The sequence below is a fragment of the Petaurus breviceps genome, unplaced genomic scaffold, assembly GCF_028583685.1.
Source record: "Petaurus breviceps papuanus isolate PSGF00001 unplaced genomic scaffold, PetGlider_PUasm1.0 140, whole genome shotgun sequence".
In the NCBI taxonomy this organism is placed as follows: domain Eukaryota; kingdom Metazoa; phylum Chordata; class Mammalia; order Diprotodontia; family Petauridae; genus Petaurus; species Petaurus breviceps.
Genome location: NW_027185698.1, coordinates 50683670 through 50706949, shown reverse-complemented (window position 1 = coordinate 50706949; position 23280 = coordinate 50683670). Strand labels below are relative to the sequence as shown.

General features: G+C 41.6%; 1 protein-coding gene across 13 annotated transcripts in view; it reads left to right on the top strand.

Moving 5' to 3' along the window:
- Positions 1–23280, top strand: part of PPFIBP2 (PPFIA binding protein 2) — a 196053-nt gene that overhangs the window by 144806 nt on the left and 27967 nt on the right. For 7 of the 13 annotated variants that reach the window (XM_069072795.1, XM_069072784.1, XM_069072788.1 and 4 more), the window contains 6 exons: positions 7434–7592; positions 10046–10138; positions 11289–11397; positions 13549–13581; positions 17150–17211; positions 23102–23177. In XM_069072795.1, the coding sequence (XP_068928896.1) occupies positions 7434–7592; positions 10046–10138; positions 11289–11397; positions 13549–13581; positions 17150–17211; positions 23102–23177 (532 nt within the window). The remainder of the gene's footprint in view (positions 1–7433; positions 7593–10045; positions 10139–11288; positions 11398–13548; positions 13582–17149; positions 17212–23101; positions 23178–23280) is intronic. The other 6 variants (XM_069072813.1, XM_069072864.1, XM_069072829.1 and 3 more) reach the window with 3 other exon arrangements.

The window sequence follows — 23280 nt, the reverse complement described above, 5'->3', positions numbered from 1 at the left end:
TGAGGCCCCACACGGAAAAAATATCTTTTCCTGTGGTCAGACATGTCGTGAGTGTCAGAGGCAGAATTTGAACCCAGCTCTTCTTGCATCTGGCACCATCTGCTGTGCCATTCTGCTTTGCAAATAACTTCCCCTCTAGGGCTAGGGATTCTTCCCCTGTGATCTCTCAACTGCCATACAACTCTAAATCATCTCAGCATTTTCTGATTCCTTCTTGCCCTGGGATGCCTTTCATTTTTACCCCAGGTCACTTCCCAGTACTTGCTCCACTCCCACCATATAGAACCTTCCTTTGCATTTGGACAGAAATGTCCTCTCCTGTGTCCTTGACTAGTGGTCACCAAACCATAGGTAGACTGAAAACTTCCAATGATGTGGAAGGATCTCCCCTCTGGAGGGCACTTTTGGACTGGTCAGCTTATTGTAAGGAGACTTTTCCATTTGTCAGACCGTTTGAAATCTGTCCCTCCATGCCTTCCACCCATTGTTCCTGGTTCTGTCCTCTGGGACCAATGAGAGCCATTTCGATCCCTCTTCTAAATGACATCTTTTAGATATTTTGTACAGTTTTCATAACCCCCCTAAATATTGTCTACTGCAGGCCAAACCTCCAGAGTTCCTTTGGCTAATCCTTGGGTGGCATTCCACCATGTCATGACCTTCCTCTCCACATACGTGTAGGCTTGTTAGTGGCTTCTCAAGAAAGGGCCCCCAGAACTGAGCACAGTACTCCAGAGTGGTCAGACCAAAGCTGAAGACTGGGATGAAAAACCTGCATTCTGTTTGACATTTAATAAACACCTACTGCTTACCGGCCATTGGGTGCTGGGATTACAAAGATGAGATAACCTCTACCCTCGAGATGCTTTAATCCTCTGGGGGAAATTCTGTCCTTCTGAATACTATGCTTTGTTATAAATACAGCCTGTGACAACTTGGATTTGGGGGGTTTGGGGTTGCCACGTGATACTGTTGACTCACTGAGCTGGTTAAGTGTTTGGTTAAATTTTTCCATTGACTGTTGTCAAAAATTTGTTTCAAATTCTGATGTTGTCATTCAAGCCCTTAGCTTTCCCTTCCAGCTTTATGTCATCTGCAGCCCTGATGAACTCAATGTCTGTGTCTTTATCCAAGCCATTCCCATAGACGTTGAATGACCCAGGATGGATCCCATGGAGTTGGCAACTCCATCATAGCTCCCAGTGACCACAGCTTTCTCTTCCACATTCTCCCAAACTCTCCCTTCAATGTGTAGGTATCTGGAGCCACTGCCCTCTTTCTAGATGAATTTGGTGAGTTCTTGGACCACTCTATCAACATTCCCCTATTTCTGGGATTCTTCTTTTGTCAGTCTGTCGAAGCTGGACTCCTCATAGTCGTATTTTTAAATGCATAGAATAAAATACATAGGATTATGGAAGAAACCAATTATATGGAAAAACAGTTATCAAAATATTTATTTAAAACAAGTTAATGGATTCTAGATTGAGAACCGTTATTCTGTTTTTTATTTGCTACTCTCTCTGTCATGTCTGATTTAGTAGACACGTGTGTATATGTGTATATACATATATGTGTACATATATAATATATGTAATAGGTATATAGGCATATAATATGCATAATAATACACATATTTTTAAAATCCCCTCCCCCCCAGTCTTTGCTTTAAAGTGTCCTTGACCCCAAATCTCTGCCTGCCAGTATAAATATTGAGTTTCAATATAGATGTTTCTTTAATGATCCCTCTTCCCCTCCTAGGGCCAGCCTCAGTTTCCTTTTTTATAAAATAAAGACAGGTTGAACTATTTCAAGAATTCTTAACCTGGGGTCCAAGAACTTTTAAAGATGGATGGATGGATAGATAGATAGATAGATAGATAGATAGATAGATAGATAGATAGATAGATAGATAGATAGATAGATAGATGGATGGATGGATGGATAGATGATAGATGGATAGATAGATGGATACATAGATACATAGATAGATGGATGGATGGATAGATGATAGATAGATGGATACATAGATACATAGATGGATGGATGGATAGATGGATAGATAGATGGATGGATGGATGATAGATAGATGGATGGATGAATGGATAATAGATAGATGGATAGATAGATAGGATAGATAGATTTTTCAATAGCTTTTTCAATATAATTGGTTTCCTTTGTAATTCTATGTATTTCATTTTATGCATTTAAAAATATGCTTCTGAAAGGGGATCCACTAGCTTCACCAGAATGTTGGGGCAAGGGAAACATGACATACACAAAAAAGCTTAACCCCTGGATTGGGGGAGAGGAAGTAGGGGACGAGCATTTATTAGGCACCTGTTATGTTCCAGGTATGGTGCCAAGTACCTCATCTGATCCTCTCAACACCCTAGGAGACAGGTACTATTATGATCCCCATTTACAGTTGGGTAAACTGAGTCAGACCAGGCAATCTCTAAGACCCCTTCCTATTCCAGATCCTGTGGTCCTATGAGCTTCAAACCAGTCTGACATCAAAAGCTTTTCCAGGCACCTTTTCCTGGCTCCTTTCTATCCTGGCCACCAGTGCCCTAATTTCCTCCGGTTTGTGGATTAGCTAGCTCACAGCAGACTTGGACTCGTTTTGCCTTCCAGGCACTCCTGAAGGGCTAGAAGGTCTTCTGCCACGTTCTCCATAACGTTATCTTTCCTCGCCTCCCAGCTGTCAGAAAGACAATGAAGCGTTTATGCTCCAGCATGTTCAGACTGCTTCCTGGGCCCTCTTGTGACTGTTTCCCTGGCCTATCCCCAGCCTCTCAGCCTATCTGCAGTCAGGTCTTGGGGAGGCAGGCTCCTTTTGTTGCTCATTTTAAAAACAAAGACAAGATTGACAGCGCTGAACATTTCTCTGGTTCTTAGCTAACCATCATTCCCTAGGCCCCACCCCCTTCCCTTCTCCATACTAGGATTAAATATAAATCTTCATTCTGTTACATGTTGGAATTACAGAATCTGAGTTTACAAACATAACTTTTCTAAACAAAACATAAAAGAGATTTTTTTTTTTAAGCTTACCATCAGAACACGATAATTTACAAAACAGACTCAGGAACTTGGAAGAGGACAGGGGTGGGGCTCAGAGCCTCTCCACACCTTCCCTCTCCCAGGTGCTCCACAGTGGGAGTTTTTGTTGATTCACTTCAGAAAAGCTGGATGACATTAATTTCCTTTGGGATCTTGTAGACCTGGAATAAGCTGATTTTTTTTTTAATTCCATCACAATTCAACCGGTCAGTTACCTCCCATTAAACAGCCCCCTTACCCCCTCTTTCATACCTTGAATTTTCATATTCTATGGATGATGGAAAAAGTTACCTGCTCAAACCAGACAGTTTTATTGGATTATAGTTCTCTGAAAGGATTTTTCTTTTAAGCTAATCACTGAAAAATGAGGTTGTTAATTTTTTGCAGATCCTAGTTAGCTCTCAGTCCAAGGCTCACAGGCTTCTCCGAGCCTCATGAGGGAAGAGAGATTGAAAAGGTCACACATGTTGTTTGTTTTTCTTCTCCTCTGATCTGGAATCAGGTAGAGCTGAGTTTGAATCTAACCCTGGACAAGTCACTTCACCATGTCTGCCTCAGTTTCCCCAGTTATATAATAGCACCTACCTCACTGGATTGTTGGGAGGAACAAATGAGATAGCATTTGTGAAATGCTTAGCACATTACAAGGCCCATAATAGGCATTTAATAAATCCTTGTTCCCATCCTTTCCTATGCACTAGATTTCCGAGATTCTTTTTATTTGGTTTATACATTTCTCATTTCCCCTACAAGACAGTTGTTTCCTTGAGGACAGTTCTTAAATCTCCATATTCCTCATCACTATCCATAAAGACTTTCTCTACGGCCTAGAGGTTTACAGAGCCTTTTCCTCGCTGCACCCCCTTCAGGTAGATAATCCATCAACCATTTAATCACCAAGCATTTATTAAGTGCCCAGCACATGGGAGGTACTGTGCTAGGCCAAGGGGGTACGAATACAGAAATGAAGCAATGCCTGTGTGGTGGATAAAGGACTGGGCTGAAGAGTCGGGAACACCAGAGCTTGTATTATTTATATTATTACATTCTTTGGAACTTAAGTGAACTAAGACTGTTGGTGCCTGCTATGTGTGAGGCACTGTGCTAAGCCCAGAGGATACAAAGGACAAAAGACAGCAGTGGTGCTTTCAGGGAACAGCTCAACTTAGATAGTAAATTCAGAGAACAAACTGTAATTCAAGTGTTCTGATTCAGAATCCAGTGTTCTTTCCTCTAGACCATATTATCTTTCTGGCATTTATTTTTTTTTAAATCATAAATTTAGTAATATTCGCACCAAATATAAATCAGTGGACAGAATATGGTACTGAATGCCTAAAGAAGTGTTCCACCTGAACCATTTGACTTTGGTTGAAAAAAAAAAGTATATAATACAACCTGAAACAAAATAGTAATGATTTGTTTGTTCTGGGTTCTCTCTCCCTTCTTCCTTCTTCCACCTTCCACTGAGAGGTTAAGTGACTTGCCCCATAGCCACACAGGTCAGTCTTTGTCAGAGGCAATGTGATCCCCTGGTCAAAGGATACGTTCATTTGGGGCTCTTTATGTATGCAGCCAAGTTGTTCTCTGAAAATCTCTGACCAGCCCACAATCTCTCCAGCAAGGTTTCCCTGTATCCTTTGTCATGGAAAATGCTACCATTTTTCTTTGCCAGTTTAAAGGATGTAAGGTATCACCTGAAAGTTATTTGAACTTGTCTTTTTCTGAGAAACTTTTTAAGAAGTCTGTGTTTCCTTCAAAACTTTGCTGCGAATAGTTCTCCTTTGGGGAATGGGTATTATTCATGGATCCAGGTCCGATCCTTTTAGAGTCAGCATGTCAGATTTTGACCAGAGATATTTATTCCATATTCCCTTCCCTGCATCTGTTTCTTTTCCTTTTATTTCAGAAATACTGGTTTTCTTCATGCAGATTCCTTTTATCTTTGACTAAAGCCACTGGTTTGGTTACCAGTGATTTCTTCTGATTTGTGTGATTTTTAACATTTTTCTCTTTTCCACTAAATTGTTGTGTTTTCACGAAGTCTGCCATATGACAACTTGTAATACTTGGATCCTCCTTCCAACTGGAGCTTATCTAAGAATACAACATAATATCATGGGATTGGAATATGATTACCCACCCTACTTTTTTTTTTCATACTGATGATGTCCACTGTGATGAAGGATTACCTATTAAAGGTTGGGAAATTTTTCCTTGAGAGTCTTCCTGGTCTTTTGCTCTTGTGTCTTTCGCTGAGACAAGTCATCTCTCTTATTTCTCCTTCTACATATGAGTTATCTAGGTTAGCTGTTCTCTTGTCAGTCTTTTTCATTTTGGTGGCTAATGATTCATTTCTTTTCAGTTTTCAAATTTATAAAACAACTCTCATTTTAAATTTTGGTAATTTGGTTTTTTTTTCCCTCTGATTTAACTTGCTAATTTTGAGGGGATTTTTGAACTTTCTAAAAAGATCTTTAACATGGTCATTGTTTTCTCATTTTCTGTTCTATTAATACCTTCTCTGATCTCAGTTTATTTTTTCCATTTTCATTTGATACACTCTGTGTTATAGATACTCCTGATTGAGGCTTTTGTTCTTTTTCTAAAATATGTGATTGTTTTTCTTGCTCTTATAGGCATTCAGAACTATAAATTTGCCTCTGAGTATTGCTTTGGTTGCATCCACTGTGATGTATAGTGTTTTTATTGTTATCTTTAATGTAATCAGTTACTGTAGCTATAATTTCTTCTTTCCATAGGTATTACTTGAGTTTTTTTTAATTCGTTGATTGACTTTTATAAGTATTTATTGGCTTCTTATCACTGCCCTAAACCTATCTGCACAATAAAAAAAAATCATAACAGATATGCAGAATAAAAAAAAAATTCCACATTGACTGGTGGTCCTGAAATGTAGGTCTCATTCTGCTCTTTAAATCATTGCCTCTGGTGAGAGGCCAATGATATGCTTTATTTTCTGTCCTCTGAACTCATGATTTAGTATTGTGTAGATCAGTCACTAAACTCTTTCAAAGGTCATCTTCTTAGGGGTGACTAGGTGGCACACAAGGATAGAACACCTATTCTGGAGGCAAGTGGATCTGAGTTTAAATATGACCTTAGATACTTACTAGCTGTGTGACCCTGGGCAAGTCACTTAACTTCTGTTACCTCAGAAAAAAGTTGCTTTCTTTATAGCACATGTACATCATACACATATTTTTCTACATGTTGATCCTTTTCCTCTGTCATGTTTGAGGAATATGTACCCAGTAGAGGTATTGCTAGATCAAAAGATATACACAATTTAATGACTTGCCTGTGGTTCTAGACCATTTTCTAGAATGTTTGGACCAATTCACAGCTCTACCACCAATACTTGGTGTACCCACCCTACTAACATTAACTATCCAAATTTTTTGTTCTCTTTCAAAGCTCTATGTGTCTTTTCAAAAAAGAATTAACAAAAATGGTAAAATTTCTTGTTATTTTTCCCATTCAATTCTTCCCACATACTTTTAAAATCCATTTTGTTTAATACTCTATTCCATTTGTTGTTATTTTTGTCTCTATTATATTCTGTTATCTGAGTGATAGAATCTATTGTTGATTTTCTATTTCTGTAAAACAGATGTGTGTGTGTGTGTGTGTATATATATGTATATGTATATAATTTTTTCTATAGTCCTATGAATAGACTTAGGGACAGGGACTAGACCTGTGATTTCAGTGATATTGGGAACTCCTTGGTAAGGAAACTCCTACTTGTGTAGAAAGATACCTTCTTTGCAACACAGAGTGTTAGAGAGTTGCCTGGGCCATGAAAGGTAAGGGATTTGGCCAGGGTCACAGCTATTGTGTGTCATGGGGAGGACTTCCTGCTCCAAAGCCCTGTCTCTATCTACTATGTCAAGCTGCCTATTCTATAAATACATGTCCAAATTTGATGTGTTCTGATTTTGAATAGCATTTTGAAGTATATAATTTCCTCATTTATATCTCATAATTTTGTCTGGTTTAAATTCAACTTTGTCAGATGTCATCAATGCCAAGCATTTATTCTCACATCTCCCTCAGCACCTAGAACAGTGTGTTGCAGAGTAAACTACTCAATAATATTTGTTGAATTTAATTAAATTGAACTGAGATGCCTCCAATGATGTTGGAGGTAAATGATGAACAGAGTAAACTAAAAACTCTTTACTATAAAAACACTGCATTATTTTTTTTTCTATCTTGAAAATCCCAACAAAATTCTAGTTCATGGAGGGCATCAGTTTCCTTGACTATGACATCAGGAGGCTGAAGTAGTCCCTGCTCTAACTGTCTGTGACTTTGCTCTCCTGTCTCTTCCCTTTTTACAGTTAGTAGTGAATCTGATCAGTGATCTACAGGAGCAGATGTGTAGACTACAGCTGGAAATCAGTAGCCAAATTCAAGAGAGAATGTTGCAGGACAGGGACCACATGGATGACTGTAGCCCTCAGGAGAGCCCCCAGGCCAGCAGCCCCGATGGCTTGCCTGTATGAAGCATACCTAAGTATATCCAAGCATGAGTTGATGCTGACTTGAGTTTGCAGAAAATTCTGGATTCTACTAACAAGAGTCTGCCTTGGGTACCAGCCATTCCTCTGTCTGACTCTGGGCAGAGCCCAGGGGCCATCTTCTTTTCTTTGACTTGCCCATTTCACCCCTTAATTCTTATATCTAAAGTTACCCTGGAGGAATAGTATGGCTTGGGCAGTCCTTCCTAAGACCCCTCTAATTGTGTGGTGTGTGTCTATTAACAACGCGGGCAGGTAAGAAAACTTGCCCGGCTGCCCAGACTGTGTCCAGTGGGGAAGAGGAAAACAATAGTAACCCACAAGGTACTTGCTCACATTCCCTGAGTTTGGAAAGCAATTTGAGCTTCAGTAACTCTATTCTTCTGATGTAAGAGAATCCCAAGGAGTTGGGGAAGGAGGAATAGCTTTTTTCCCATGCTTAAAAACTGGAATCAAGCTTCTTCCTTTTGCTTTGCTTACTCCTGTTTGCAATTGTGTTTTCAATGAGGAGAAGAGAGAAAAATTTCCTGCTAAGATGGAAAATCCAGATAATATGGAGGACATGCCAGGTACTGCATTAAGCACTTGGGGACATTGTGGGCAGAAGGAAAGTAGTATAAGAGATGCTCAGTAGTTGCTGAGAGAAGAAGGGAGTTAGAAACAATAGCCTCAGGTACCAAAGCATCATTAATTGGAGCATAGATAATAAACACAGTGCACATGAGATTTTAACACAAGGAGGGGACATATAAATATGTATACGTGTGTGTGTGTGTGTATCATACACATGCATACTTGTGGAGTAATCGCTGGGATTTAGAGGAATTAGACTCAGGATGGGACTTCTGAGGTGATGATAGAAAGGTACATTTGATTCAAGAAGAATATATTTTAAAGAAGGCAGAGGACGGTAGCAGTAGATGTACAGGGTAGCTGCATTTATAGAGCACTCTTAAGTTTTACGAAGTGCTTTACATGTTACATCATATATAACCACCCTCTGGGGGTAGGAAAGAACAGGTTATTCAAAATAGCTTAACTCTTCAGAAAGGAATGGCTTGTCTGCGTAGGTGGCACATTCCCCATCAATGGAGGTATTCACGCAAATGCTGGGTCTTGTAGAAGAGATTTATTGCTTAAGGTTAAGCCAGATGCCCTTACACATTCCTTCTAGTTCTGGGATTTTAGGATTAGGTGGTTCTTTTAGGGAAGAGTCTTGGGGTTAAGTGGTCGAACATAGCAAGGACTGCTCTTCCTTCACCTGGGACTGCTGCACTCCTCCCTGGTCTCACCCCTTTTTGAACCCCTGCAGCTTTTTGCTGGCAAGACTTCTCATTTAGCCCTGAGCCATGCTCCCTTCTGTTGGCTTACTGTCTTCCCAGCTGGCTCTTGAGTCCCTGGAGAGCTGTGCCTACCTCCGATCTGCTCTGTTGTTTCCCTTGAAGTTGCCCCCATTGGCCCTCCCTGGCAAAGGTCTTCACTCAGTGCTGGGGAAGAGCAGATAGTGTTTAACTTGCCTGCCGCTGCCTTTACATCTCCATTTATCCCCAGCTCAGTTTCCTTCGAGGCGTCATTGTCCTGTCCTCTGGAGGTCTCAAGCTTGAGGCTTGTCTCTTGACTGCCTGAGCCCCGAGCCACAAAGGGGGACACCTCTCATGCTCAGCTCCTCCTATGTCAGGAGAACTGAGAGCTGGGAGGGGTGCCCTCTGAAGCAGAGGAGCAGCCACTGTCTGCTCTGGGCTGGAAAGTCCTAGGACAGTGGAGAACAGAGAACACAACATCTCTCTTCACTTTGGAGGGAGGCTGTCTGGGCACCACAGATGCAGACTGGCACTTGGTTGTGTTTAGTTGTTTTTCCTTGTTGTGTAACAACATTGAAAATAATAATTTGTCTTTATCATTTGCTTCACTGTTAATAGATTATATAGCCAATTTATTAAGCAAAGGAAGATTCCACTCTGAAGGGTGTGGGGGCAATGTGTCCAGAAATTACTTTGATGTGAAAACAGTAATAAAAGGAGGTGCCTATAATTCTCCTCAAAGAGCTGCCCCCACATAAACTGGAAAAGCTTCTAACAGCAGAAATAGGAGGTGCAGCCTGGCATGGCTTTCATTGGCTATGCAAGAGCCTGAATAATTTAGTTTCAAACATTGCACACCTGGGCTACCTAACACACCCTTCTCTCTCTCTCCCCCCTCCCCTCCCTTTCTCTCTCTCTCTTCTCCCCTCACCTCTGCCCCTCCCTTCTATTTCCTTCTCCCATATCTCCCTCCCTTCCTTCTCTTTCCCTCTCCCACATCTCCTCCCTCCCTTCTTCTGCTTTCCCCCACCTCTGCCCCTCCCTTCCTTCTCTTTCCCTCTCCCACATCTCCTCCCTCCCTTTTTCCCTCTTCCTCTCTCTCTCTCTGCTTGCCTGTCTTTGCCATCCTAGGAATTGCTACAAGAACTCAAGCATCTCAGAATCAAAGTGGAGGAGCTGGAGAGTGAGCGAAACCAGTATGAATGGAAGCTAAAAGCAACAAAGGTAAAAACCACCCAGGCAGATAATCAATGGCCCCATCACTGGGAGCCAAGTAACCTTGCATGGGGAGGGCCGGGACGTGATTGCCAAACAAGGCCTCTGCTGAGCCACTTCTGTCTTCTGCTTGGAAATTGCCCGTTCTTTTCCCCCTTTCCAATAACAGGCATTAGAACCACAGGCTGCAGCTGAGGCCTAGGGCACAGGAGTGGACATCCTGAATAAACAGAAATGGCAGCAGAAGTGGGGGTTAGGCCTCTCCATTAACACTAGAAGTGGGGGCAGCTTGGTGGCACAGTGAATAGAGCACTGGCCCTGGAGTCAGGCGGACCTGAGTTCAAATATGATCTCAAACACTTAGTATCTGTGTGACTGAGCAAGTCACTTAACCCTGATTGCCTCCCAAAAAACCAGTAAGGATATGAAGCGATGTCATACAGTGGCTAGAAAGTTGGTATCAGGAAAACCTGGGTTAAGTCCTGCCTCGACTAGGCCTGTGACATTTGCCCCCATACTATTCTTTATGGCTGCACATTACAGAGAGTCATTGACCCGTGGAGGACCTTTATTGTACACCAGGAGTTTTAAATAGTACAGGGATTATTATTCCTACGTTTTAGGTAAGCCAAGGTTTAGCATGCTTGATTGGCTTTCCCCTGATCATGCAGCTAAACAAAATTGGTACAAAAATTGGACCTAGCCCCTAAGCCTCATGATACAATGAGTGTACTATGTCCAAGGCAGCCTTGTTGCTACTCGATAGGAAAGCATCTCTTCCTACTACCTTGGTGGAGGTGAAAGCTAGCTGGAAACCTGGTCCCCATTGACAGGAACAGTACCAAGTCAGAGCCTGACCCGCATGGTTGGAGGTAGAAGGTCAGAGCACTGGTCCCCATGGCAATGACTGAAGCACTGAGCTTGTTAACTGAGGCACAGTTTCAATGAGCCATTTGAACCCTTCCCTAGTAGGTTTTCTTCGGGTCACCCCAGGAGAGGCACATCCCAGGCCGAGCAGTCAGTGGGTAATGAAAGCTGAACCATGCTCTCCCCCTGCCTCATGGGGGTCACATTTTCTGTCTGGGCTACCTCTACTTCTGGCCTCTGATGAGAGCACTCACTCACTCACTCATCTGAATGATGCCCTTGGCTCTTCCAGGCTGAGATCGCCCAGCTGCAGGAGCAGTTGGCATTGAAGGATGCAGAAATCGAACGCCTCCACAGCCAGCTCTCCAGGACCGCGGCCTGCGCTGAAAGCACAGAAAGAGGTAAAAAGGTGGTGATGCCCTCGGAGGCATGATGTTGTGGAATCCTGCTCATTAGCCCATTGAAGGGGAGATAGTATCCAAGGGCAAGGTGGGCATCCTGATGCCCTCTATCAAAGGCAAGCTGCTCCTCAAGTACCAGCCCCCTTAGAGAAAATGTTGGAAGGGAAGCAAATCAAATGATTTCCAAGGTGAACTCTTGAAAAAAGATCATACAATGTTTGAAAATTGTCTCACCCACCTACCACCCCCACTATTGGTGTCTCTCCCTCCCCCTCCCCCCACAAGAAGGCTGGACCCCTTCCTTGACTTATCACACAATGAACACCTGCTGGCCACAGACAACAGAATTTTCTGGCATTAGAAAGATCTACTTTTAGAAAAAATACTATTTTAAGGTGTCCCTCATTACTCCTCCTGCATGCCATGCCCAGGGCTGCTGTCTGCCATACCTTTCCCTAATGCTGTCTTCTCTTTGCAGGATACCCAAGGTCAAATGCATGGGCTTATATGTGGGATGAAGGTCTGTCTGGTCCTCTAGACCAGGGGTGGGAACCCGCAACCTTAAGGCCACGTGTGACTCAGCCCTTTGACTGAGTCCAAACTTCACAGAACAAATCCCTTTAATAAAAGGATTTGCTCTGTAAAATTTGGACTTAATCAAAAGGCTGCACCCGAGGACCTAGAAGGCCCCATCTGGCCTCGAGGCCAGAGGTTCCTCCCCCCTGTTCAGGACCCTCCTGGGGCTTTAGGAGCATTGATGACCTCTGAGAAGTGCCAGGGAGTTCAGTTTTCCTGTCAAATTGAGAGAGAAATTAAGCTCAGAAAAAATAGGGGAATAAACCGAGACTTCATAAGGCATTTGTCTGGCCTCGCCCCCATGTGCCACCTTGTGCCCAAGAAAGGGGAAAACGATTGTTTTCCTTTTTTTTTTTTTTTGACCACCAGTATGTATCACTCTTTAGGAGAAAATTTAGTGGTTTGAAACTTTTCCATCTAAGGACCCTTTTACACTCTTAAAAATGAGTGAGAATCCTATCAAAGAACTTAAAAAATATATTGGTTATACCTGTCATTACTTGCAGTATTCTAAATTTAAATATCTTAGTATTTTTTATGAAAATAGTTTCAACCTCTCAGACCCCCTGAAAGAGTCTCGGGGACTCCCACAGATTTCCAGACCTCACTTTGAGAACTACTAGTTTAAGAGAAATGGAGGTTGGGCAGTCTGATATTTCTATGCAGGCCTATGTAAATGGAAATAATATTCTACATGTCATTTTGTAAAAAGGCAGTATAATAGAGTAGATAGGGCCAGCCTCAGGGTAAGGACAGTCTGGTTAAAAATCCTGCCTCAGCACAGACTGGGCAAGTTACTTAACTCTTTAGTGCCCTAGACAACTCTAAGAATGCAAATTACAGAGAAATCACAGGACTATCAAAAAAAAAATTGTCGTCCTATAAATAATTGAATTATCACTGATCACCCTGAATTCCCCCCAAAGTTTTCAAAGGTGGGCAACAGAGGGATGAGTTCAGTGGTACAACTCTGTCTTCCTAGATCAAGGGAGAATTTTATCACTTCTACCTCCTTAAGGGGACACAGAGAATCTGCCAGGGAAAAGTTGCTACTCACCTTCTCTCTGGGCCAGGCCTAGGAGACCATAAGGATCAAACTTAGGAAATGGTATGGTGCCTCGGGGCACCAAACTTGGAGTCAGGAGGGCCTAGAGATTCACATTCCATCACAGATGCCTAGCTTTGGGCCCCTGGATCTGTAAAAGGAGGGGCCTTTAAGGCTTTTCCAACTCTAAATCCATGATCCTGTAAATCTTCTTTCTTCTAAGGGGGAAGAGAACAAACATTTCTTTATATGATGTTAACTCCAGGCCCAGCAGTCTATACACTGCACCATCTTGCTAATCTATACCATAAATACACAAGTATCCCAGAAAGGCCCTTTGTAGGTACCCTTATAAGCAGTTCAGGGCCCCTGTACTCTGACTAGGGAAGAGAATGGGGTATTTGCTAAATAGTAGGTTTTCAATCTAGGGAATGGCCACCATCAGTCCTTTTGAGTTGGGTTGGTTCTGTTGGTGGGTGTATAAAGGGCATGTCTAATCTGTGCTTTTTCCTCCTGGTTTCCCATCCTAGAGGGAGTTTGTAAGAGAAGGCTAAAGGAAAAATGTAAGCCTCGAGATTCTCTTCCAAAATCACGCTTTTGATCCTTTCCCCACCAATTATAGCTAAAATGCTCTGCATAAACAATGAATGCAAATGCCTCCTCTCACTTGATTGTTCTATTATCTTGCCTCAATATAGGCCTATATTTCATTGCTTGCAACAGATAAGTCGAGACCAGGAGGGTCCTAAACCCTCCATCATGCAAATCACCTTAGAATTCACCATGATGTAGAATCACAGCCAGAAGAATCACTCTGCTGGACATTTTCAAGGAAACTGTCAAGGTTTTCAGCCTCATTGCTCCTTTTTATATTTTCATTTGTGTTTTTTTGTCTTCAGAGTATTAATTTTTAAATACTATAACAGAATAAGTATCCTTTTTCTAATTCAGGGGTTCTTAGACCTTTTTATGCCATAGACCCCTTTGGTAGTCTAATGAACCTTATAGGAGCCCCCTCTCAGAATCATCTTTTTAAATGCGTAAAATAAAATACTCAAGATTCCAAAGGAAGCCAATTATACTGAAATAAAGTTATCAAAAAATTTTTTGAAAAACAACTGGACAGACTCTAAGAACCCCAAATATGTGATTCATTAGCTGATATTACTCCTTCTGTAACATCCTCTAAAAAGTGGTCATGTAGCCTGTACTGCAAAGAAAAAAAAACTACCTTCCTTTTAAAAATTTTCCAAAAATTATTTTCAAATACACTTTTCACTCTCCCACCTCCTTAGCTCTCCCCACCCCCATTTGAGAAAGCAGAAAAGCAAAACTGTTACAAACATGTATGATCAAGCAAGACAAATTCCCACATTGGCCATGTCCAAAAATATATGTATTTCTCAATTTGTCTTCTGAGTATGTCCCCTCTTTATAAGGAGACGTGTAGCATGAAGCTACATGACCAGGTCCACTCTGGATAGCTCTGGTGATTAGCAAGTCCCTCTTACCAAGCCCAGATCTGTTGACAGTGTCCTGTTATTACTCTTTTTTCTGCCTTCTGGACCAAATAGAACCAGCCCCATACTGAAAACAGCCACTCATGCCCCTCCTACATCTTCTATGTGCCACCCAGAACAGAACACAACACTGGTCTGACCAGGGCAGAGGGCCTCTCACCTCCCTTGCTTCCTTCACTATATGAACCCAGCAGGCACATTGTCTATATTCCACTGATCCCACATAAGATCACGTCAGTCCAAAGTCTGGGATGCCCCAGTGTTAGCAGAAAGCAGGGATCATTAAATGTCACTTTTCCTTGTGGAGCATTTCCTTGGCAGGATTCCTTTTGAGGTCAAGCATATCTTCCAGCATTTGCCTTTCTTTCCAGCCGACTGAGGTGCCTGCTTTGCTGTCTTTCTGTCTGAGCTTGGGTGGGACTTGGGCCATGCTGACTAATACCATTTTTTGTGAGAATTACCTTTGCAATAATTATACTGAATTACAATAGAACTCCAGTCCCTTTCCCCCACCCCACCCAATATGTCTAGAGAAGAATCAGATTAGTCTGATTTTTTAAAAATTCTGCTTATATGTAAAATCCAATGTCATGTCCGCAGGTTTCTTTCACATTCTGATTTCTAATTATCTTGAAGTGTTGAATATGTTTTTTTTTTTTTTCCCATAAGAGAGTGACTGTGGCTGAGGGCTTTTAGGAGGGTTCTTTGTGGGTATCTAGTGATACAGTGGAAAGAACACTGGATGGAGGGGAAGATGAGTCTATGGGAACAGAGCTCTTTAGCAGAGACCTCAGTCTTGGCTCAGCCCCACTGTTGGCCCCTTGGTTTCTAATTGACTCTCAATACTTTTTTAAGCTAAAGACCTATTATTCTATCCTCCCTGGTCATGGAAGTTCAAGTCAGACATGGGAAACCTTAATCTAAGGCCATTGAATCATAGATTTTTTTTTTAGTTCTAAGGGACATTACAGACTGCAAGTGCTAAAGGTGGGGTTTAGTCCCAGGTAGTCCAGGTCTGATATTGGAGAAAAATGAGGCTTCTGTAGGTCATTCATCAGTTAACAAAAGATTATTTAACCATACTATAGAAAGGATATTTAACAACAGATTCTCCAGAATAGCTTGGGTAGACAACTCCCCCTTTCATGTGGAAATTCATTTGGTCAGCCATATGACTCATGGCCTTGGGACGTCTGCCAAATCAGAAGGGGCCTGACTCCATCTGGATGGGCCTTTTTATGCCCTTAGGTGACTAGTGAGTTAGGTCAGTGCAAAAGAGCACACCAGGAATCTGCCTCAAGCTGAGGCCTGAAGCAGAATGTCCTAATCCAGGATGAGGGGATGAGAGAGAGAGCCTTGGTAGGTGGTTTGCCTATCACCCTAGGTCTTCTGCCTTCCAGGATAGATTAATACCTCTCTTCTCTTGTCAATTTTTACTTTATGACCCTATTTTACTTTACTTTGCACCCTATTTTCAGATGGGTTTCACTTTGGACCTTCTGATTTGGAACATCTGGCTCCTGACAGGTCTTGTCCTTCCCAGTATCGATTAGGTGGTTGTTTATTGTCCCCTCCAGTGTTTGCTTTGGCCTTTAATCTTCTCTTCCATCTAGGTCCATGACCATCCACAGATATACTCATCTGAGCAAATCTATGTGTTTGCCCTGTTTTTCTCTAGGAGAGAATGCACAGATCCTATACAAAGAACTGCGATTTGTTTGGCAATTCAGCTGGTTTTAGAATGAAATGTGAGCCTTGTCTTTCTTCAAAAGCCACTGGTTGTTCCTTGACTATGTCACACATATTCTGGCATATTTTTTAATAAGTTCAGGAATCAGTTGTGACTATGCCATGGTCTCTTACAGACCATGTATCCAATAATGTCCCATTTTCCCTAAGAGGTTACTTTTACCACCAGAGTTTGGTGGGATTTTTTTTAGGAACCCTAAAAAATGGACTTAAATTGTAAAAAAAAAACAAACCACAAAAAAAAACCAAGGAGACTAAAATTCTTGCAGGATCTATTAGCTGAAAAATGCTTAAACCTGTCAGTTTTACCTCTAAGCAAATACATTTTCTTCTTACCCATAAACTTTTCAGTGGTGATGACCATACATATGAAACATACAAATGAAGCCATACATAAACACACTATTCTTTTTGCTTATTCATTTTTAAATTTGGATTGATATATTTTTAAAATATCTTTCATTTCCAAACTTACTCCACCATTCTCCCTTCTGCATGTATGAAACAATAAAAAAGAGACAAAGAAAAACTATTCCACAAAAGTAACTAACAGATCAGCTAACAGTGTATGCTATGCCATATACCTGCATAGGGGCCCTTTTTCCTGACTAAATTTAGTCATTAATATTACACAGCATCCAGTTTCTTTGTTCTTTCCAATAAATACATCTTAAAAGCAGGAAGTTAACCTGCTATGAATACTCCTAGCTATACACACGAAAAGTGAAAGCCTTTTCACGGGCAGCAGTAGGAGATGGGAATGTTTGAGTGTGTGGTTTGCTTTTCTTTCTGTTACCTCTGATGTTGTTTGAAATTATTTCAAGGTACCAGCTAAATTCTCTTTGCTTCCCCACCTCTATAGATCACGAAGTTCAACGTCTAAAAATAGGAATGGAAACTCTATTTGTTGCAAATGAAGAAAAGGTAAGAATAGCATGGCCCTTTGTAGAGAGGGGCACATCAGTCCCTGGCTGGTGTGGGGGGTTCTTCTGCTTGTGCTGGCATCTTGTTGGTCTGGGGACTCGAGGCCCATCCAGTGGGAAGGTTACTTAGATGGGAGCACGATGCTTGATTCATAGTAGGCACTTAATAAATGTTCCCTTGCTCGATTGAGTCATTGGGAATTGTTTCTTAGCACTATACCTTAGTCAAGGAAATAATATTGGTAAAGTATTTTGCAAACCTTAAAGCACTATGTGAGTGACACTGCTTATCATCATATTTTTAGGAACGTGTCAGGGGAAGAGCACTTATCAAGGGAAAGTTGACTCAGTATCTCCCAATTGCAGATTATCTAATAAGCATACAGGATGTTCATCAGTACCCCGAGAAGCAGCCTTGCATAGGGGATAGAGAATTGGACCTTAAGTCAGGAGGACTAGGTTTCACATCTTCAAGTGATTACTACCAGTGTGACCCTGGGCAAATCTCTTACCTTCCTTTGTCTCTCTCTCTCTCTCTCTCTCTCTCTCTCTCTCTCTCTCTCTCTCTGTCTCTGTCTCTCTGTCTCTGTCTCTCTCTCTCTCTCTCTGTCTCTCTCTCTCTCTCTCTCTTTCTCTCTCTCACTGACTCTTAATCTATCTATGCAATTTAGCTGTGTGACTTAGTCACTTAACTACTCAAAGCCTCACTTTCCACATCTGTAAAATGGAAGTGATCATAGCACCTCCCTTTCCAGTATGGTGTGAGAATCAAAGGAGATATTGTTTGCAGAGCGCTTTGCAAATCTTGAAGTGCTGTATAAATGGTAGCTATTTTGATTATTATCTGTAAAATAGGGATAATAAGAGTACTAACTCCACAAACAAAATAATTTACACAAAACTCTTGGTGGACCTTAAATCACTGTATAAAAATGCCCTATTAAGTACCTACTATGTGCCAATCACTGTGCTAGGTGCTTTACAAATCTCTTTTTATCCTTGAAAAACAACCCCATTTTCCAGCTGAGGAAACTGAGGCAGACAGAGGTTAAGTGACTTGTCCAGGGCCATATAGCTCGTAGGTGCTTTTTGAACTTAAGTCTTCTGGACTCCAAGCCCAGTGCTCCATCCGTTGTGCCAGCTAGCTGCTTCAAAGGAATGTAGGCAGCAGCACGAAGTACTTAGGGTAATTTTTTTTTCAATGTTATTATTTAGAGGCATTTTTACAAAATCTTTAGTGATGTCTTTTGTTCTTTTACATCACCTTCATTTCCCAATTTATCCCTGTCCCCTCACTCCCTCCCTGTAGGGAGCAATCATTTAGAACAGAATAAAAAGGAGAGGGAAGAAAGCATTCCAGCAAAACTAACCAGCATTGGATGAGTCTGACAGTATATACAATATTTCACATCTGTAGCCTTTACCCCTGCAAAGAAAAGAAGGTAAATTTTTTTCCTCTCTTCTTTGGGACCAAGCTTGACCATTACAATTTTCTAGTAAAATTTTTAAACTTAAAATATAAATGAAAATGTAACAAAAAAGCCGTAAGCTAAATGATACCCCTGTTTTCTAGGTTATTTTTAATAGTAGTTTATTTTTTCTTTTAAGCACTACAAATTATGAGGAGAACCCCCCCTCCACTCCCACTAAAGCCTTCATGTTTTTGAACCCTCTATGTATAAGGTTGGCTACTGGTCTTACCCTTCATGTTACAGCTTCTCAAGCTTGGGTGTTTTATGAAAGAAAATCTCCCAGCAATGGCCCAAAAGCCCTGCAACCAAAGTGAAAAATGGTGTATCTGAGAGGCCGTGGGAAGAATTGACCCTATGGTCAGTTTCAGTGCTAAAAGAAGCTGCAGAATCTTTAAGGGAAGAGCCCAAACTCTGCTTCCCTGAGGTCTGAGAGCTTGCTTCAGGAATTTTACCATTTCATTATAGGATAGCGCCATATGCCTGCTTTACCTTGGGTTCCCTAGAATGCCCCAGGTTTTTACTCTCATATTGAGCAAAACGTGCCAGCTGCTAATGACGTATGGAAATCAACTCTTCCTCCTGCCTTTTATTCCCAGGATTAAACTAAATATTTGTGCAAAGAGACCTGCCTTATTATAATTAAGTTGTTCATTAAATGCTGTATGTCACGTAATAAAACTTAGGTTTAATTACATCTAAAGGTATTGCACTAACTTTTGAAAGTCACCAGTGCTATTAAGTGGTTTCACACCTGATTAAACACTTCCCAAAGAGGCACCTTGTCAAACTTGAGGGCAGAGTCTACACAATTCCACAGGGCCCTGCCCTGTTCCAGATTTTTAATAGTAACTCCAATAAAGGCATTCTAAATGCTCATTCAGTTAGCAGCAGGCACAAAGCTGGGAGCAGTAGATAACATAATGTAGGGTTTAAATTATCTTAATTGACCAAACATCTTACAAGGTGGGGTGAGTGAGGGGGTGAGAGAGCAGATGAATATAAAGTCTAGCTCTTAGGTTCAAAAAGTCAGTTACAGAAATATAGAATGGGGGAGGACCCATTTTGGAATCATTTGTATCCAAAAGATCTGGAGAGATTAACTAGACAAACATTTATTATGTAAATACCATATGTGAAGCACTGTCTTAGGCACTGAGTGTACAAAGACAAAAACCAAACCTTTGCTGCCCTCATAGCTTATATTCTCCTTGGGGGTGAGGATAATGAGAATAAATTACAACACAGACGCAATTAAGTATGCCACAAAGTTGTGGTAGAGACAGCATACTGACTCCTAAGAGGGGGATACAATTGTACCCCCCCCCCCCCAGAAAAGCGTGTACCCACATGTATCTGATTTCATTGATTTGGACATTGCCTCAGTATTGCAAATTGCAACACCTCAATGCCTTACTATCCTATGTGACTCTTGTCCAAGTCTTCCCATAGCCTCTTTTTTTTTTTTTAAGCAATTGGGGTTAAGTAACTTGCTCAAGGTTACAGAGCCAGTTATTTCTGGGTGTGGTGCTAGGTATCTGAGCCTGGATTCGATCCCCAGGTCATCCCAACACTGGGCCTGTGCTCTTACTCACTGTGCTACCTGGCCGCCCCTGCCCATGGCCTCCTAACAGTGATACCCCACAGTGAGCCAAGGACTTTCCGTACTTTCTCCGGACAGCCAAGAATACTAGTTGATTGCCTGGGCTGTCTGCCCATCGTCCCTCAGTCTCTGAATGGCCCATCTTTGAAAAGCTAATCTACTCTTCCTATTATATATTTCCCTGGTAACATCTTTTATTCCTGTTGTGTTTCCAGTTTCCTCACTGGTTACCTGTTAGAGTCTGCTTACATCCACCACGCACCTCTCCTTTGCTTCTGCGTGATTTTCTTTGACATTTCTTTGGAGACTGTCTCAAAGTCATACGGTGGCACCAGTAAAATATTGGTGTGGGAGGAAAATTGACCTTTGTTTTCCAAGAGATGCTTTGGAGATCATTTGAGGAAGCAATGTTGCCAGAAGATCTGAAGTGGTTAGACTATAACTCAAGCACTGTCTTAATTTTAAGAGGTATATTGGCAAATAGAAGCAGGTGTGGTCCAGGTAACTGAGGATAGTGAAGCTTCTATAGACTATACCATATGGGGAGTATTTAAAGAGCCTAAGATGGGGGCAGCAAGGTGGCCCAGTGAATAGAGCACCAGCCCTGGAGTCAGGAGGACCTGAGTTAAATTCCAGCCTTAGACACTTACTAGCTGTGTGACCTTGGGCGAGTCACTTAACCTCAATTGCCCTGCCTTTCTCCCTCCAAAATGCAAACAAAAAATAACTAAATAAAGAGCCTAAGACTAAGGGGAGATAGAAGAGCTTTATCTGGAAGAGAAAGAGATTAGATTTGCATAGTTTCAGAGGCCAGAACCATAACTGCAGTGATGATGTAAGTTACAGGGAGATCAATTTCACATTGATTCACATACAAGAGTGATATTCCTAGCAATTAGTACCATGTTTCCCCGATAATAAGACACTGTCTTATTAATTTTTTGGACAGAAAAACATCAGAGGGCTTATTTTCAGGGGAGGGCTTATTTTAATGAACATTGACAGCAATTTTAATAAACAGGTAAATGTGAACCAAAAAATGTACCTTTATTCAATAAGCAAATCACTGGGGAAGAACAGGATGACGCGCTCACTGCTGCAGCTCCGATTGGATGCAGCTCGGAGCGCGGTGTGCATTTCACGGGGAGGGGGGACGGTGCATACAGAGGGTACCGTAATGTAGCATGTAGCACAGGGGATCACCTTCACTACAGTAGCAATCTCAATAGGGCTTATTTTCGGGGGAGGGCTTATTTTAGAGGAATCTTACTCAATAAGGGGAGGGCTTATTATCAGGGAAACACGGTAATAGTAACAATGATAGTTAACATTTAGCACTTGCTGTGTTCCAGGCACCGGGCTAAGCTCTTCATAATTATATCCCATTAGCAGCATCCAAGTCTGTAATGAGCTGCCTTCTGAAATAACAAATAACCCAGTACTAGAGGTGTATAAGCAGGGACAAGGTGACCACTTAATGTTGGTTCCTAAGGTGGAGCTTAGACCTAATTAAAAAGTTTTAAAAGAGCCTGGTACAATGAAGAAAGTACAGGATTTGGAGTCAGAGTCGAACACAGCTTCCAAGTTCTGAATCTGCCGTTTAAAACCTGTGTAAACTTAGGCAAAATAGTTCCCCTCTCTGGCCTTGTTTCCTCATCTGTAAAATGTGGAGGCTGGATTAGATGGCCTCTGAGGTCCTTTCTCCCCCTAAAGCTTGTGATTTAGTCCAATCAACTAGAGTATAAACTCTTGGAAAATGGAATAATTTCTTCTTTTTCCTTTGTAAAACTCTCCAATAATTGGACTATGATAGTGCAATGTGCAGCTATATATATTGTATGTCTACCAGTGCACTCACTGTCTTGGTCCTAGAGACAAAGCTTTTCAAAAACTCCTCCAAGACAGTAGGTGTCTTCTGTCCTTTACTTCACCGATTCTTCTCCCCTATCGTTGAATTGTTCCCAGTAACAAAGAAGAACAGTTGTATTACACTGCCCACCCCTGGTCCTTGTCCTCTTCCCTTACCTCTACCCAGCCAAGGGAAGCATATTTGTTTTATCAGCTCAAGGCCTTAGTTTGGTCATTATAGTTAGTCTGATCTAAGCTACTTCTCAGTGTTGTTTTCATTGATATTATCATAGTCATTGAGAATATTCTTATTGTTTTGGCTCTTTGTTCTACATCTGTTCATACAAGTTTTCCTATGTTCCTATGATGCAATGATATTCCATTACCAATTTGTTTAGCCATTCCTCTATTATTGGGCCACTCACATGTTTCCAAATTTAGGCTACTAAAAAATATTTCTTAGATGCCTATTTCGGCACATACAAATCATGGAATCACAGCTGTCAGGCTGGAAGGGATCTAAGAAATTGTCTAGTCCAGCAGTGTCTAACTCACCTAGAAAGGGGGCTGCTAACATAGAAAGCTCTTTGCAGGCTACATATTGACTTAGAAAACCACATGCTAACATTATCTATGTTCCATTGTATTTTTTAAAATTTTGTCCAATATTTCCCAGTTACATTTTAATCAAGTTCATGTGAAGAGTGTTTGACTTCTCTGACCTAGGTGACCTCTGACACCTCATTTTGCAGAGAAGAAACTGAGGCCAGAGAAGTTAGTTGATTTGCCTGAGGTCCCGCAGGTAGGAAATAGCAGAGCCACTATGTGAAGGCAGTGCACAGGCAGCCCTGGTTCTGCTATAATACACAGTAGGAATCTGATCTCTCTGTCTCTGACCTCTTTACAGCTGGTGGCTGGCAGTGAATGGTTGTGCATCTTCTGGGTCTGACTCAGTTTCCTTTTTGTTTCAGGACCGTAGGATAGAGGAACTCACACTGTTACTGAGCCAGTACCGAAGAGTAAAGGAGATCATGCTGGGAGGTCATGGTAAGAGAAGAGAGAAACTCAGTGTTTCTCCCAAAAGATTTTCTTTGGCTTTCGGAGTACCCTGTCTCCCAGTGCCTTGTACTCACTGTGTCAAGAGCAAGGA